A 15,748-nucleotide genomic window follows, 5' to 3' on the forward strand; every position below is an offset into this window, starting at 1 on the left:
TGATGTATACAAAGAAAGAATGTATATAAAGAATGTATACAATGAAGGTGCTTGGCACAATTTGGGGAGTCAGTTCCATACATGAGGGGCCATGACTGAGAAGGCCCTACCCCACCCCTTAGAAGAAAGGCCTACAACTCCCAGCATGCCTCAGCCGACACGTTTGACAAGGCTAGAGAGGCCTGGGTTACCTCAGGCAAAAGGTTTCACTGGGCGACTTTCTTGCCTACCTCACAGGGTTGTTGTGGGGATCAGATGAACTGGAAAGGTGGCAGCTACTGACTGACTGACTGACTGGCTATAAGGACAGTCCCAGAAGGAAGATTCCCCCATGGCACCCACTCGTCCGAAGGAGTCTTCTTCACCCCCTTCTAAGGCCTGATCATGGAACAGTCCTCCCTCCCCCCACAAGTTGGAGCAAGTTGAGCTCCCCATTGTGAGCCCTAATGGAACAGCCCAGTCGATCCCATTCCTCCCCCGCCTATGCTGCCACTCCGAGTCATTCCTTCCCGCCGCCTATAATTGGTCGACCTGATTAGTCCCGCCTCTCGTGCACAGAGCCGTATGGAACAGCCCATTGCCCTGCCGAAAGGGGGATGACTGCAGTGTTTGGTCGCGCCACCTATGCCCTCTTCCCCATTTATTTCCCCTTCCCCTGTGAAGTGGGTTAGGGGCAGGCCCAGAATTACCCAGGGGGCTCCCGGCCGAACAGAGGGCTGAACGCAGGCCTCCCGCGTCCCGCTTAAACCACTAGACGGCACTGCTTCTGTCTAGGACGACGACGAACTTTCGTGGGCGGGGAAAAGAAGAAAGGGCTGGGCGTGCCGCCAAGAGCCACGCCCGCCTCTTGTGCCGTGAATGCGGGGAGAGCCAATCGGCTGGCTCCTCCGCCCTGAACGAGGCCCGCCCGCGGGTCACGCGCGCCGGCGCCTCGCGGGGCCAATCGGGACGCGGCGCAGCGGCGCAGGCGCGGGCCGCGCGAGGCGCTTTTCCGTTGTGCCCGCCGCCATTTTGTGGTGTGGCGGTGGTCGTGCTGGTGCTGCTGCTGCCGCGGAGGTGCGTGGCGGGCCGGGCCGGGCCGGGCCGGGCCGGGCCGGGCCGGGCCGGGCCGGGCCGCGGTGGGGGGTGGCGAGCGCGGCCGCGGGGAGGTGAGGGGGCGGGAGCGGGAGCGGCGCGGAGGGAGCGGGGCTGTTCGGCGGCTGCGGCCGCCACTGATGGACGGCGCCTCATTCCCCTCAACCAAGAGGCTCGGGAGGCGGCCTAAGACGACGGTCAGGCCGTGATTCTAGGCGGGCTTGGGCAGAAAAGAAAGGAAAGGCCTACAACTCCCAGCGTGCTCCAGCCCGCTGCAAGAAAAGAAAGGCCTACGAATCCCAGCATGTCGCTCTCTAGCTATGTGGGGCATTCTGGGAGCTAACGGCCTTTTTTCTTCTGTCTGAATTCACATGGAATTGTAGGTTAGGTCTTCTTTCTGGATGGTGTCAGTGAATGCGGGGAGGGGGTCTTTATTAGGGTTGCTCCTTTTTTTCTGTTTGCTTGTTACTGGCCCGGGTTCTTTTAAATGTACGTTTACATTTGCATCCTTTTTTTAAAGTATTTCAGGGTAGTTAAGAATACTAATTAGTATCGTTGATTCTCATATTGTAGGGTTTGAAATAGAGCTGAAAATCAAATTAAACCCTAATGATGTCTGGGGAAAAAAACTGAAAAGACAGTAGAGAAAAAGCAAGCTGCTTAACAGCAGAGGAATAGTGTGCCCATTCAGGTATCCTCTAGATATTGTGGACCACAGCTCCCATCATCCCTGACTGCTTGGCATGTTGACTGGGCAGGTGGTGGTTTCAGACCAAAATACCTGGAAGAAACTGGGGTGGGGAAGCGCTTTGTGACATAGAAAATGGTGTGGAAAGAGGTATTTGTGGAAATTCCCTGTGCTGCACTGCTCTCAGGCACAGATGCAGGGCCTTAAAGTGAGAGGCAGAGGGCCTTTTATAGTTGGTTCCTTGTGGGTGTGGCTGCGTTGCACAATGGGAGGCAATGCAGCCCTGCAAAAGACGCGGTCGGTCATTTCCTGCCATCTGTGTCCTTTGACACTGCCTGGATTCTTTGTAGGATTCTTTGGTGTGGTGGCTTGCTTTGCTCTCCCTGCCTGCCCCGTCTTCTGTTTTCAGAGCTGCTGCTAGCTTAGAAAGAACTATACCATCCGTGAGGGCAGAGGAAGGGCCCTCTAAAGACCGAGTCTTTGCTGTCACCTCCAAAGGGCTCTGAATTTTTTTTGGCGGCCGGTCCTAGGACTGCCCGTATGTTACTTGCCTTGGAAAACTAGCCATGTGACCAGGTCTGAATGTGGAGAATCTGGGATTTCTCTTCGTGAAGCTTTAGCCCGAAATTTTCTTCTGATGTGGCCCCCAACACAGCTGTAATGCCACTCCCCCCCACCCCCCATCCATGTCCGCTGCAAACATAATGCAGGACGTGCATGGCTGAATCAGACCAGAGTTCTGCAGCCATCCAGAAACCTGTGGGAGACCTTCAGGCAAGGCTGTAGCACCCTTGCACTCAAGCTCCCCAGTATTCAAAGGCGTCCTGCCTCTGATACTTGAGGTAATACGCAGTCACCCTGGCCAGGAACATTGGTAGCTCCCTGTATGCATTTCACTGAGTTCGGAATCAGGAGTGGCGCCTGCCTCTGTAAACAGGCTCCCCTCTAGGCTTGTATCCCCCTCCCCCTTGGCCAGGGAGGCTTCAGTGACAGGGGCCTGCTCTGCATGATTACAATTCCTTTCAAGATAGCAGCTGACCAGATCTTGTGAAATTCAGTGGGTGTTCTGAAGGAGAGTTCTTTGATCAGTGAATCCTGGGTGGTTTATTCTCCCCAGCCCCAGAAGTCTCCGGTGCTGGTCCCGTATCCTTGTTTGAACGTAGTCTAATGTGTCTCTCTCATTCCCCCATGCTCAGCTCTAGCCACCATGGTGAAACTGTTTATCGGCAACCTTCCCCGAGAAGCCACCGAGCAGGAGATCCGCTCCCTCTTTGAGCAGTATGGGCGGGTTTTGGAATGCGACATCATCAAAAACTATGGCTTCGTGCACATAGAGGACAAGACAGCGGCTGAGGACGCCATCCGCAACCTCCATCACTACAAGCTCCATGGAGTGTGCATCAACGTGGAGGCCAGTAAGAACAAGAGCAAGGCCTCCACCAAGCTGCACGTGGGCAACATCAGCCCGAGCTGTACCAACCTCGAGCTGCGGTCCAAGTTTGAGGAGTACGGCCCCGTCCTTGAGTGCGACATCGTGAAGGATTACGCTTTCGTTCACATGGAACGAGCGGAGGATGCTGTGGAGGCCATCAGGGGCCTCGACAACACCGAATTCCAAGGTGGGAAAGGGGTGATGGCAGGGCAGGCTCTGAGCAGGAGGCAGAGAGGGGTCCCGTAGTGGGATTTGCCTCTTCAGGAGCCAGACTCATCCGGTAGTTGTGCTGTCTGCTGGCTAGACATTACCTTCCATTAGCCTGGCTTTCAACCCATGATTTAGATGTGTTATCTTAACCATATAACTAACGTCAGTCAGTATTTCAGCAAAGATGCCTCTTTGAGGATCTTGACGGAGGTAGCTTCTGCATTGGGAACCTTAATGCTCCCCGCAGTTTAAAAAGGAAGGCCGTCGCTGGCCATTCTTGTCATAATTGGGAAGTATAGGCTGTTCCCCGTTGAAACCGCAGAGTCAAAATAACTCCAAATACAAGTTTAAGGACCGTGAATTTTATGAAAGATCCAGGCTTCAAAGGCACCCTCAAAATGGATTTCAGTTGAGCACTGCCAATGGTTAGAAGTAAAGCTTTTGAAGGCCCAAAATACTGTTTTCCAGCCTGGTTAAGCTTATGCCGCACCAAGTTTTGTGCAGCAAGGAAGAAGAAAGTGTCTCGATGCCCTTCCGTGGCCCCTAGGTCTTTGACTTGTTTTTCGTCTACCAGTCAGCTTCTGTGTGTAGGTGTTCAGTGTGCATTTAAAATTCAGGTTGGTTGATTGCTGATTAAATTGACAAGAGCATGCGGCACTGGCAGCTGAAGTGTGGTAAGCAAGATGGTCCCAAATCAGTGTAACACCGAGCCGATCTGGTCAGCCTCTTTGACCTCGGTAACGTAGCACAGAATCTCGGTAACAGTCCACCCTTGTTCCCTTGCCTGCCTGTCCTTTTCTTGAAAGGCTGCCCCCCCCCACACTGCAAAGCTTTCCTGTCTGTATTCCTTTCCTAATAACAAGAAGCTCCTTTAAAACGAAGTAAAGCTTTTCCCCATTTACCCCCTCTCGTTCCTCTGTTTCTGCCACCCAGCTTTCATGAACTTCCATGTCTCTCAGCCCAGTACCTTCTCTGTCTCCATTGCTCGCCAACTTAGCTTCTGTTCTTCCTGTGTCTTTCATCTCTTCCAACCTGGTTTCCAAGCTTTCTTACTCTGATTCTCTTTTCTTCTTCCCTTGCCAGTAGCACATATCTTAACACACTGCATGAGGTTTTAGCTCAACTGACATTTTCCTTACTTGTGGCTTGAACTGCAGTATTTATCAACATTTGGCTACTAACAATTTCCTTTTGAGCAGTTAGAATGTCCTTGCAGGTCTGCGATATTGCAGAGAAGCACCGGGGCAGCTGTAAGCGGCCCATATCCACTTTTTGCCTTTCGTGTGTGCTAGTGAACTCTTCCTTTGATTGTTTTTACACTCTGGGGTTTGCATCCAAGGTTGGGAAAGCTGAGCCCCTTAGCATGTTTGTGGCTAGTTCTTAAAAATCTGCAATATACCTGTTGAAGAAAACACATTTAAACAAGCTTTGAGGAAAATCCAGACCGTTCCTCCCAATTTTCACAGAACTTGGCATCTTCCAAGTGAAAAATACAGTGGCAGTTTGTTGAAGTTCCCACTTTTTAAGACAAAGTAGCTGTAGTATAATTATGCAGAGTTTTTTTCTTCTTTCCCTTTTAGCTTTTCTGGAAAAAAATGGTTAGAATTTTGAATCATGACTGTAGGTAAGAAGTAGCACTATATGCAAAGTGGTCAAGAGAAGGGACCTGAGCATAATCTGAATTGGTCATTGCCTGGATTGTGAGTCAAGTGAGCCTGAGGGTGGACAAAGAGCTGCTTCCTTTGAAATGGTTTCCCACAGTTGTGTTTGTGGTGGGGAGGCGCTGAGTCGAGCTGAAATGGGGAGAAATATATGCCGAAGTGGAATGTAACATGTGGCAACATTTCCACTTGTCTTTTTCAGTTTTAGCGTCTTAGAGGAGCATCCCATGCTTTTTTAGATGGGGAAAAGATCCCGCAGCTCCTGGCAGTCCCAACCCTAAGTGGGCATTGACTGGGGAATGCTGGGAGACGTAGGACTGCTCAGTCGGAGTATTTCTAGGACGGCCTCCTTGGAGTGCAGGCCTGTTTCCACCTCCCAGGAACCATTGGTCGTGCAAGCGCCACTCCGGGCGGGAATGTGCCACTGGCCTTTCCTTGTGGACTCGGGTTGTCCATAAGCTCCTGGGTTCTGTGCTGAAGCAGTCACATGAGCAGACCCAGCCGCTCCAGCTCTGGCGCCGTGTGTGCCTCTCTGTCAGTCATACGTCACTCAGGCTTACAGACAAGCGCCAGGCCAGCCATGGACGAGCTCCTGGAGAATGGCTATGTGGCGGCAAAGAAAGGCGGGTGGGAAAGAGACATCGCCTGGCTGTACTCCCTGGGCGAGGTTTTGTGGGAAAGGACCTGCTTCCTTAGATGCACGAAGTAGACAGCACGCGACCCCCAGTAATTTTTACCGGCAAGCCATCTCATTGCCCCCCATCAACTGCCGGTCAAGGGTACATGTATATTGTGGGCACTGGACATACACTGGACACGGCCCTTGCATCATGCGAATGAACATGCAGGACTGAGAGGAGCTGCTCCTGTAGCAGGGAGAATTGGGAATCCATCCTCTGCACAGGGGCGAAGACAGTCCTCAGAGAACTTCTCTTCCTCTCCACTGGCTGACCTGAATGGTGGGTTGGCAGACCTTTCCCCTGCCTCCAGAGTGGTCCCGAAATGGAAGCGGGGCGACAGGGCCCCGGTGTCTCAGAGCAAGAAAAAAGCAGGATTCCAGTCTCTTGCTGAAGTTGGCCGGGGTTGGACACTCAGCTTGCTGCCACACATGCTGAGAAGAGTTTGCTGGTTAAACAATGGGGTAGGCCAGCGTTGCGAGTAGCATCTGGCTCAGGTGCCACCAGCCCCTGCGAACAACAGGACAGAGCAAAGCCAGTGGCAACGAGAAACAAAAAGCCTCGGGTTGTCTCAAGCTATAGGCCAAATGTTTCATATTCTTGGTTAGGCGCGGGAAACTGAGCAGTCTTCCTCACGAATTCTGTAAGGGTCTGTATCCGTCCCTCCCTCCTGCCCTCCGTCCCGGAAACGCTCAGGCCCAGATGGCCCCTTGCATTTAGATGCTGGAATTAAGGTGTTGCTAGCTGTGAGAGGCGCTACCTGTCCGCGATAAGCCAGGAGTATTCCTTGGGCCAGAGCTAGGGATCTGGATGAAGTGCATGGCAGACACTTCCATTTCACGAGCCTAGGGGTGCTTGGGAAGGAAAAGCAAAGGGAGTGAGGGTGTTACGGTTGAGGGACCAGATCTGGAGCTGTGCCCCTCCGAGCTTTTTGCCTATGTTGCTAAGCCTCTAAGTCTTTTCTTGTTATCTCCAGAAACCATAAACATTCTTTCAATAATGGCAGCTGTGACTTATCTGGAGTATTCTGGAAGCCACATGCAGCCGTAGCTTCTAGTAATCCTGGGGTTTGATATATTATGCCTTTTCTATCTTAGCATTATGCAGACCTGACAAAAGATTTCCTGTTTTTAGCAGCCAGTATCGCTTTTACAGGCTGATGGAAACATTTCACATTCCTATGTAGGCTGGGATGAAAGCATGGCTTTCTTAGGAACTTACCGGGCGTTCAAACCAGAAGAGGCAGGATCTCACCCTTTCCGCTACAGGGAATCAGTGGGCCCAAGAACAAGTTTTTGCTTGCTTTTTGTGCAGCTAGTTGTGGCGGGTTGGGCCAGGCGGCATTGATTTAGTGTGTGTTTAAAAAATTCTGACCTGCTGTGCTTGTGCTTTGAACTGTTCTTAACCGATCTTTATAGCTGCCCTTCTTGCGTCTGTTTCTTCAAGGCAAACGAATGCGCGTGCAGTTGTCCACCAGCCGTCTCAGGACCGCGCCCGGGATGGGAGACAAGAGTGGCTGCTACCGGTGTGGGAAGGAGGGTCACTGGTCTAAAGAGTGCCCGGTAGATCGCACGGGGCAAGTGCCAGAGTTGACCGAAACTTATAGCGAGCAGTACGGAATGGTGCGCCCCCCCTACCCTACGGGCTATGGGGACGCCGTGTATTACGATGACCCCTATGGAATGGTGGACTACTATAAACGGTACCGCGCGAGGTCTGCCGCAGCGGCGGCGTATGGGGCTTCTGCATATGACGCTTATGCGGAGCACACCATGGCCCAGTATTCCCAGTACGCCCAGTACTCACAAGCCACAGCCATGGCCAGTCGCATCACTACTGCCTTAGACCCCTACGAGAGGGCCTTGCTGCCAACCTCGGGAACTGTAGCAGCGGTGGCCGCCGCTGCTGCGGCCGCCACCTCCACATTTTACACCCGGGATAGAAGCCCTCTGCGTCGCTCGGCAGCTGCGGCTTCCACCACTGGAGACGTGTACGGATACGAGCGTGTGCAGCTGTCTCCCGTCCCGCGATCCTCCCTCTACGATGTCCAGCGGTTCGGGCGGGATGCAGGCGCGGACAGGTTGCGATACTCCGCGTATTGAGCCTGGAGGTGAGAGCGTTTTTTCATGCGTCGCTTGGAGGAGGAGGAGGAGGAGGGGGAGGCGCCTCCGGTGTGGCTGCTGGCGAGGCCTGGGGGTGGCTGGCCCGCGGCGGTGTGTGCCCCTCTCGAGGGGATACCATCTGGTATCTGCTGGGCTCTGGGCCGCATTCTAGGCAGTGCTCGGGACACGGGGAGCAAGCTTTGCTGCTGGCAAGGGTGGCACAGCTTGGACCGTTGGCCAGGCAGCGGGGAGAGAGGCACCACTGCCCCTTGGCCTCCAGAGAGATCTTCCCATGTGGGGGCAAGACTAGGCCAGGCCTGTCGGATTCCCTGCCTCCCCGGTCGGCCTCTGCTCCTCCTCGTTGCATTGGCTTTGCACCCTTTGGCTTACCGGCCACAGGGCTGCCGGTGCCCCATCCCACCCCACGACACCACACGAGGACTCCCATCGAGCCACAGCCCCACTGGCGGGATGGGGCAGGCCTTTGGTCAGGTTCAGCGAGCCAACGGCAAGCTCTTGGCCAGGCCTACGCCCGGAGTCGCCGGGATTCCTCCCCACCACTCTTAAGACCGGAGACTTGCTTTCATCTGCACCGGTGTCCTGGGTGGATCATTCACCAAGTGCCTCTCTGTTTCTCTGAGACTTCGCTTCCTGATGGAAGCGCAGGGATGCCAGGTCAGGTGGAGCTCGTAGGCCTGGCCTTCCCACATTGGACAAATGGACCCCCGTCTGCCCCGCCCCACATTCAGAGATAGCCTGGCCAGATGCTGCTGAGAGACCCATCCCCATCCCCATCCTCTCACTCTAACCCTTTTCCAAAGCCATCACCACCTCTTCTGACATCGATGTCCCTCCATTAATTAATTCCTTACATGAAGGACAGCTTTGCTTGGGTCTCTTCTGAGTCCACCCACTATTATTTTCAGTGTCTCCCGAGATTTGTAGTGTGGTGTGAGAAGGTGAAGCATGTTTCTACCCCTTTGTCTCACCAGGCACATAATTTTATAAACTTTTTATGACATGTTCTCACGCTGCTTCTTCTTTCTTTAAAAAATAAGAACAAGAAGATCTGAAAGCTTTTTGTTGTGAAGGGCTGCAGCTCCCTTCTCGGTCGCAACGTTGTCCCTTTCTGTACTTCTTCCAGCTGTTTGACATTCTTTGAGACACGGGGCAGCCAGGATGATTCACCATGCCACGGATGCCCCTTACGGCGCTTGTCATCTTACTGTCAGTCCCTCTCTCACAATTCTGGAGATTGAGGCTCTGCCTCCCTTCTCTCATTGCAACCTATTCCTGGAGCTTTCTGGCAGCCCCACCACCCGGAGGCTTCATTCCCAGAAAGCCACTGCTAGGCCCATCAGCATATACCAGTAATGAGCCTGATATCCCATCTGCTTGTTAGCAAGCCGAGTTGTGTCTCGTTTGGGGTGGGGAGAGTCTCACAGGCCTGCCCCATAAAGGCCTCTCTGCCCCCGTCCTGTCTCTTTCGCCTGAGTCTTAACAAATGATAAATGCCACCGTTCCTTGGCTATCAGGTGCGTGGTGCCCAGCGCATGAGAGGACTGCCCGATTCCCCTCCATTTGCCTGAGCGGAGCCGGCCTGGCAGTCCTTCCTGATCCTGGGGGCGGGGGCTGGTGCTGCTGGCAGGAAGGGCAGGCCGGGCAGGACACTTCCTTTGCACAGTGGTGGCCCCAAGTTTAACACTCAGCAGTCCTAGTTCAAAGTTCAGGGCAGCAGTGATGGAGGAGCCCGTTCTCTTTCTGGGCCGCTGGAGAGCCGCTGCCAGTCCGAGTAGACTGGCGAGCTGAGGGGGCTGAGGGTCTGCCTCTCCAGGGGAGCTTGCGGTATTCTAAGAACGGGTGAAGCGCTCACTCCAGGTGCAGAAGGTTCCACAGACGTCCCTCTCTTCACAGAATGCTGGGTCATGGGGCTGCGAAAGGATTCCTGCCCGGGGGAGCAGGGAGGCGGTTCCAGTCACGGGTCTGAGCTAGAAGGCAGCCTCTCTGTTTCTTCAGGGACAGAACTGCGGGTGTCCCCAAGTCGCGAATGGATGTCGCTTGACCAAAGATGGGGCGCGGCATAGGGTGCTTTTCCGCCTCATTGGCCTGCCTTTCAGGAGATCTGGAAATCATCTGATGCCGTGCAGGATATCCACACCCTGACATGCTTCTGCCAGTGCTTCTGGCCTCAGATGCTTCGTTTTTGTTTTTGTTTTAAAGTATAACGCTTCATATTAATTCTTAATTCTTCTCCCTCTTAAGCTGATCTCCTTCTGTTACAGCACAAAGCCAGGGCGAGAATCTCTGTAAGCCACTGAGGGAACATGTTGGCATCTGTTCAGTTATTTCTGAAGCAGCGGGTTATAATCATGACCACTTTCCCTACCCTTCCTACCTCCTGCCAGCAACACACGCACCTCTGTAGATGCTCAGCAGCTTGGGTGGGCACGTGCGCACCTGATCCAGCAGCGAGAACCTTTGTGCTGGAATCCTATGCAGCAGCAGTTCTGAGGTTTCCGTAGGCGCAAAGACCCATCCGTGAGCCTTCAAATGAACTGTGTCTTTTATTTTTCAGGTAGGCTATTTGAGGGCTGGACGTCGGGTTCCTGTGGTACATCCGCGGCAAAACTGTACCAGGCTTCACGATGTGTCGATTTGTGTTTAGCATGGTCTCACTAACGGACATCTTGTGTCTCTTCGAAACTTAGTGACAGCTAAATTTCTTTTTATATATATATATATATTAAAACAACACCAGAAACCTCCCCAGGAATTGCTGGGCTGGGGGAAGGAGTTGGTGTTTGTGGGGATGGTTGCTGTTTTGCACCTCCTCTTTGGAGAGGGTAATTGTCTTTGCTTTGTTGATCTCTGTTTAGATCTATATTTTAAGCTTAGACAGGGTGCCACTAGGAAAGCAAGAAACAAATTCTTTTCCTTTTGGAGCCTTTTTGGAACTGCTGCCTTCTCCCCCAGCTTAGTTTGTGGCTAATAGACTTAATTTTGAGATTTGAATAATCAGACCTTTTTTTTCCCCCCTATGAGAAGTCATTGTCGTACTTGGTATTTTCTTGAGGTTTGGCCCCTCCTGTAGAGTCCTTTCCTCCTTAAATTTTTATCAACCTGTGACTTTTGTTCTCTGGAGTTGTTTGACAAATTTCTTCCCCCTTCCTCCATAAAATAAAATATTTGTAACAGATGCCTGGTTTCTTTGTCTTGTATATCCTGGGCTTAAGAAGGAGGGCTTAGATGGGTTGTGAAGCCTCTGAAATCATGAGCATATGTTAAGGCACTTCATGAGTGTCACCCCCTCTCTCAGCTTTAAAAATCTCCCCTGCATAACGGGGGTGAAAGTTGTCTCCTTTTCACTTGAAAAGTTCTATGGGTTAATCTCGTCAGAGACGCAGGCAGTCCCCAAATTAATTAACATCTGCATTAAGAATAACCTGTACTTACAAACTGCCATAAACCCTGTAATTTTTTAAAATTCCTGCAGGAAATCATCACCATAGAGAAAGGAAGTGGAAAGAGAAGGAAGGCCTCCAAAACATTGTTGGAGAGAGAGAGAGAGAAGGGGTAGAGAGGGAAGCCTCTGCAGCAGGCCTTCCAGCCCTGCCAACTATACGTGATGCAGCTTGCATGAAAATGTGACCGAAAGACACATTTTTGTTTTCTCAGGAACGGAATTTGTTCGTAACCAACTTGAACCTAGGTTCAGTTGATGGCCAGCGTGTGTTTTAGTTCACAAAGTTAGGCTCACAGTTCAGAAATGCTACAGCTGTCATTAGTTGCTGAGTTGCAAAGCTGTGAATAGCCATCAGAACTAGTGGACACTGATAAGCTCCTTCTCTGTGAAATACCTGGTTTCTTTGTACCGCTATCGCCACTTGCGGCTGTGAGCCCCATATGTTAACTCACAAAGCAGTCCTTTTCTGTCCGTCTCTTTCCATTTAGTTTGTTTGGGTGACTGTGGGCTCATGGGAAGGAATCGCTCTCCCATCCATTTCCTCTGGGTCTCCCTTTGCAAGTCTGTCTTCTAAAAGTCTCTGCTCCTCCCCATCAAGTTACCAATTTCTAAACCTTTTCTAGTCCCACAGTATCCCTTTTCAGCATAAATAAGTATTTTTAGTATCGTTGCACCAGAGATGTGTATGTACAGGCCAACTTACTGGGAGAATTTGTTTTTTAAATTGGTTTCCTGATCACCTCTAGCAAGGATTCTGCCTTTTTCCTTTTTTACGGGCGCTGTATGCGGGCCATCCACATGCTTTCAGTTCAGGCCTCTTCACTGCAGAGGCGACATTAAAGAGCACTGACATTCTTGACCAGTCCTAGGATCTAAGAATGCAGAGAGTACCAGGCCTTTTCCATGCCAAACCTGAGCACTCATTTTTGAATTTGCTCAACCCTTGAGAAGCTGAAGTCTCCCCAGAGAGAGATGAGGCTGGGCTCGACTCTGCAGCGGATGAGCCTCAGCTGTACCCGAGCCCTTGTGTAAGGGGCTTTGTACAGCAACATGTTGCTTATCCCTGCAGGACCAAACAGCTGCCTGCCTGGGTATGTGTGCTTGACCTCAAGGAAAGTTTCTTTCCAGCTTCAAATATTGGAGGTTCTTGAGTCAGGCCTACATCTATATATTGCAGTGTCCCACCATAAGCTTAGACAAGGAACGGAGATGAGAAGTGAAGACCAAAGGAAATAGATCAGTAGACCTGATACAATCCAAAATCCAGATCTGCCATAGATACTAGTACCTCTACTTTAAACCAAGGGGGCTACGATTTTTTGTTAGTTTTAATTAAAGGATAGCAGAAGCAATATATTTGTGAGTAAGGCGAATCTCACAAGATCCTTTGCAACACGGAATGGCCCGGACGACCGACAGTTGCAGTCTTGCCAGTTGTCTGCGTATGCTACAGCCTCTGCACCCTTGGCCAGAGGCCTGCTGCTCCACAGGAAGTCCGTGCTCTTCAAACCTCAGCAAAAGCACCTTGAATTCCTCATGTTACAAGAACTGCCATTAAATCAACTGGTGCTGATGCCATGCCCCTCTGCCTTTGGGTTGGCTGAGAAGGAGCGCAGATTCAGGATCTGAGGAATGTCGTCATGAGTGCCATCCTGAAGAGCTGCTGAAGGGCAGTAAATGGGAGGGAGTTTCTTTCTCTGGCCCCCTGTGCAGATGTCTTTCCTTAAGGCGCTCGCCCGGCGCTCCTGTTGCAGCCAGTACAGCATCTCCACTGTATCCCAGTCCATCTTCTCCAAGTATGGGCGTCCACGGAACCGGACCGTGTCATTGAACGTCTCTTTGATGTAGTTCAGGATCACAGAAAGCTCAGAGTTGTACTGGGCCAGCTCGGAGTGCAGGCGGCTTCTGGTTTTGGCTTCCTGCTTTCTCAACATGAAAAACTCGGGGTCCCTGTCAAACAAGCGGTTTGGATCTGAAGCCGTTTGCTCAAACTGTTCCAGCTCAGCCAGCAGGAGCTCCCGGTCCTGGATCAATCGGGCTGCCTCCTCCCAAGCCTCAAGAATATCTGGGAGCAGCAAATAGTACTGACTGGAGCTGTACTTGATTGCCATATCCAGCCTTTCTCCTTCTGAATAGTGGAGAACAGTCCACAGCCTCTCCAGCCTTCTCTGCATGGCACTGAGATCCTCGGCCGTGTGGTCAAACAAAAGGAAGGTTCCCAGGCCTCCCTTCATGACACTGTCGGTATTCCACTTCCCGGTGTGGAACTCTTCCTTGGTGGCTTGAAGCTCCGTGGCCTGCCTGATGGCTTCCTTCTTCTCCTCTTCCTGCTTCTTGAGTTCCTGCTTGTCTAAGACGGGCTGCCCCTCTTCCTCCTCTTCCCCAAAGTCATACAAATGAAATATTACCGGTAAATAATCAGATTCCTTGGTGCCCAGGTATTTCAGATAATTGTCAGTATTGAACGATGCTTTCCACCACCTAAGCCAAGAGGCAAATTCCTTTTTAGCTCTCCTCTTCTTGAAGGGTAGGTTGGGGGTCTGTGGTGTGTCTATCACTTCCTCGAAGCTGTAGGGTCCAGTGGGTAGGATTTTGTTCAGCTCTTCGTTAATCACCCGCTCGCTTTTTTTTCTGGTCAGCGTTGAAGAAGCAAAGCATGCAGACAGATCTAGGTTAGTTGCAGAGGGTTCTGTTAAGGGTCCCAGGTCGAACTTCAGGTGGTCTTTCGGGATGGTATTCATCAGTTCCTTGTACATCTCCCTGACCTCTTCCCCCGTGGAAAGATTGGCATCTAGGGATTTCATGGTGGCAGTGCTTATCTCCCCCAAGAGATGGTTGTAAATCGGTGGGTATGTCTGCATGGCAACCTCTTCAATGTAGATTCTTTCGGACACCTGCAAATCCCCTACCTTCACAACCATCTTATCATGGACTGTGACATTTACTGTTGCAGCCTGAGGGTGGGAAGCGGGGGCAGCAACAATGGTGTTTCTCCGCTGCCTCTCATAAAATTCCTCCCTGTGCAGGGAGTTAAGCATTCTCTGGAGCTGCTCTTGGCGGACCTCGTTAGCCTTGCGCCAGGTCAAGGCTTTAATGAGGGGAGGGAGCTCCAAACTCTCGTCCTGCTCAGCTTCCCACTGGGTGCTCTTCACAACAGAGCCCTGCACCAGCCTTCGAAGGTCCTCAGCCAGGCTCACTAGCCCTTTCACTTCCCCATCTTCAGTGGTGTCCTTGAAGTGACATGGCAGATCAGGGCTGAGTCGGCGGGGTGGCAAATGGATTCCCAGCTCGTCGGCTAGGAGCCGCCCAACTCTCATATTGGGCAGTGACTGGCTCCTCTTGAAAAAGGTGGAAGAAGCCGACTTTGCCTGTTGTGGCTTAGTCTTCTCTTTAGAGCCAGCAGTAAGCGGACAAGGTGTTGTGACTGCGGCACAGGGCATCTGTCCCAAGAAAGTACTCTTCCGCACCGTGGGTAGATTTAGCTGTTTAATTTTCTTCATGTCTAACAAGGGGAGCTCCTCGAGCTCTTTGATGTCCCTGGCTATCTTCTGTTTCAGCGTTGGCACGTGAGGTCTGCTAAGACGGATAAAGTAGTTGATGCTGAAACCCAGGCGGCACCCAAGGTTGTGCGCGGACCTCTGCCCTGGCAGGCTCAGCGGTTTTGTGGGGGACTCGGGCTGACGGTTCTGCAGCGTCTTCATCTCCATGATGAGGCGGTGTCGGACAGCGGCCACATTGAGGAAGCTGGAGCACTCCAGGGAGAGCTGGGCGGAAAAGCGGGTGAGGTTGGCGCAGTCCGTGTAGACGGACAGCGTGCGGTGGTGCTCGATGAGGCGCAAGTAGTGGAGGAAGAGGTGCTGGCACACCAGGCCGATGTAGACGATCAGGCGCTGGTAGAGCTCGCGGTTGGTCTGGGCGCCGAAGGCCGGGTCGGGCAGCGAGCGCTGGACGTCCTTGAAGACGCGCCGGACCTCGGTCAGGATGATCTCGCGGAAGAGGCGCTGCTGCTGCTGCTCGGGGGGCCCGGGGCCCAGCTGCATGCGCGCTTTCACCATCTGCAGCAGGGCCGTGAGGGACATGGGCACGGGCACCGGCTTCTGGGCCGAGGCGGCGGCGGAGCCGGCCCGCTCGGGGAGCGAGGCCCGCACCCGGCTGTGCGCGGCGGGAAAGAGGGACAGCGGCGCCAGGATGCGCTGGTACAGCTCGTGCAGCTGCTGGGCGGGCCCGTCCATCTCCGCCAGGGCGTACAGCTCGCTCCGGCAGGGCGAGGCCATAGCGGCAGCGGCGGCCCGCCTCGCCCGCCCCGCAGGCGGCACCGGGAGCCCGCCGCGGCGTTGCTAGGCAGCGGGCGGCGCCTCCTGCGCCTGCGCTCCTGGCCCCGCCCTGCCGGAGCGAGCCGTACGCCCTGGCGGAGATGGACGGGCCCGCCCCGCAGCTGCAC

The 15,748-nt window shown here is 52.9% G+C and overlaps 3 protein-coding genes across 4 annotated transcripts in view; 2 read left to right on the forward strand and 1 right to left on the reverse strand.

Annotated features, from left to right (window-relative positions):
• The first annotated feature begins 989 nt into the window (after nucleotides 1-989).
• On the forward strand, nucleotides 990-11,040 carry LOC123032570 (RNA-binding protein 4B-like). Of its 2 annotated transcripts, XM_044448553.1 has the most exons (4): nucleotides 990-1,056; nucleotides 2,959-3,381; nucleotides 7,189-7,852; nucleotides 10,420-11,040. In XM_044448553.1, the coding sequence occupies exons 2-3, from the start codon at nucleotides 2,970-2,972 to the stop codon at nucleotides 7,842-7,844; spliced, it is 1,068 nt and encodes a 355-aa protein (XP_044304488.1). In that variant the 5' UTR covers nucleotides 990-1,056; nucleotides 2,959-2,969; the 3' UTR covers nucleotides 7,845-7,852; nucleotides 10,420-11,040. The 2 variants fall into 2 exon arrangements, with proteins under 2 accessions (XP_044304488.1, XP_044304489.1); XM_044448554.1 differs by lacking the exon at nucleotides 7,189-7,852.
• The window catches only part of CCS (copper chaperone for superoxide dismutase), a 19,339-nt gene continuing 6,912 nt past the window's right edge, over nucleotides 3,322-15,748 (forward strand). Inside the window, exon 1 of the mRNA XM_044448556.1 lies at nucleotides 3,322-3,381. Coding sequence (XP_044304491.1) covers nucleotides 3,337-3,381 — 45 coding nt within the window. The 5' untranslated portion in view covers nucleotides 3,322-3,336. The remainder of the gene's footprint in view (nucleotides 3,382-15,748) is intronic.
• On the reverse strand, nucleotides 12,618-15,581 carry CCDC87 (coiled-coil domain containing 87). Its single transcript, XM_044448552.1, has one exon. It carries the CDS (start codon nucleotides 15,579-15,581, stop codon nucleotides 12,867-12,869), a length of 2,715 nt encoding a protein of 904 aa, XP_044304487.1. The 3' UTR covers nucleotides 12,618-12,866.

Source organism: Varanus komodoensis, unplaced genomic scaffold, assembly GCF_004798865.1.
Source record: "Varanus komodoensis strain SLA01 unplaced genomic scaffold, ASM479886v1 scaffold55, whole genome shotgun sequence".
Classification (NCBI taxonomy): Eukaryota; Metazoa; Chordata; class Lepidosauria; order Squamata; family Varanidae; genus Varanus; species Varanus komodoensis.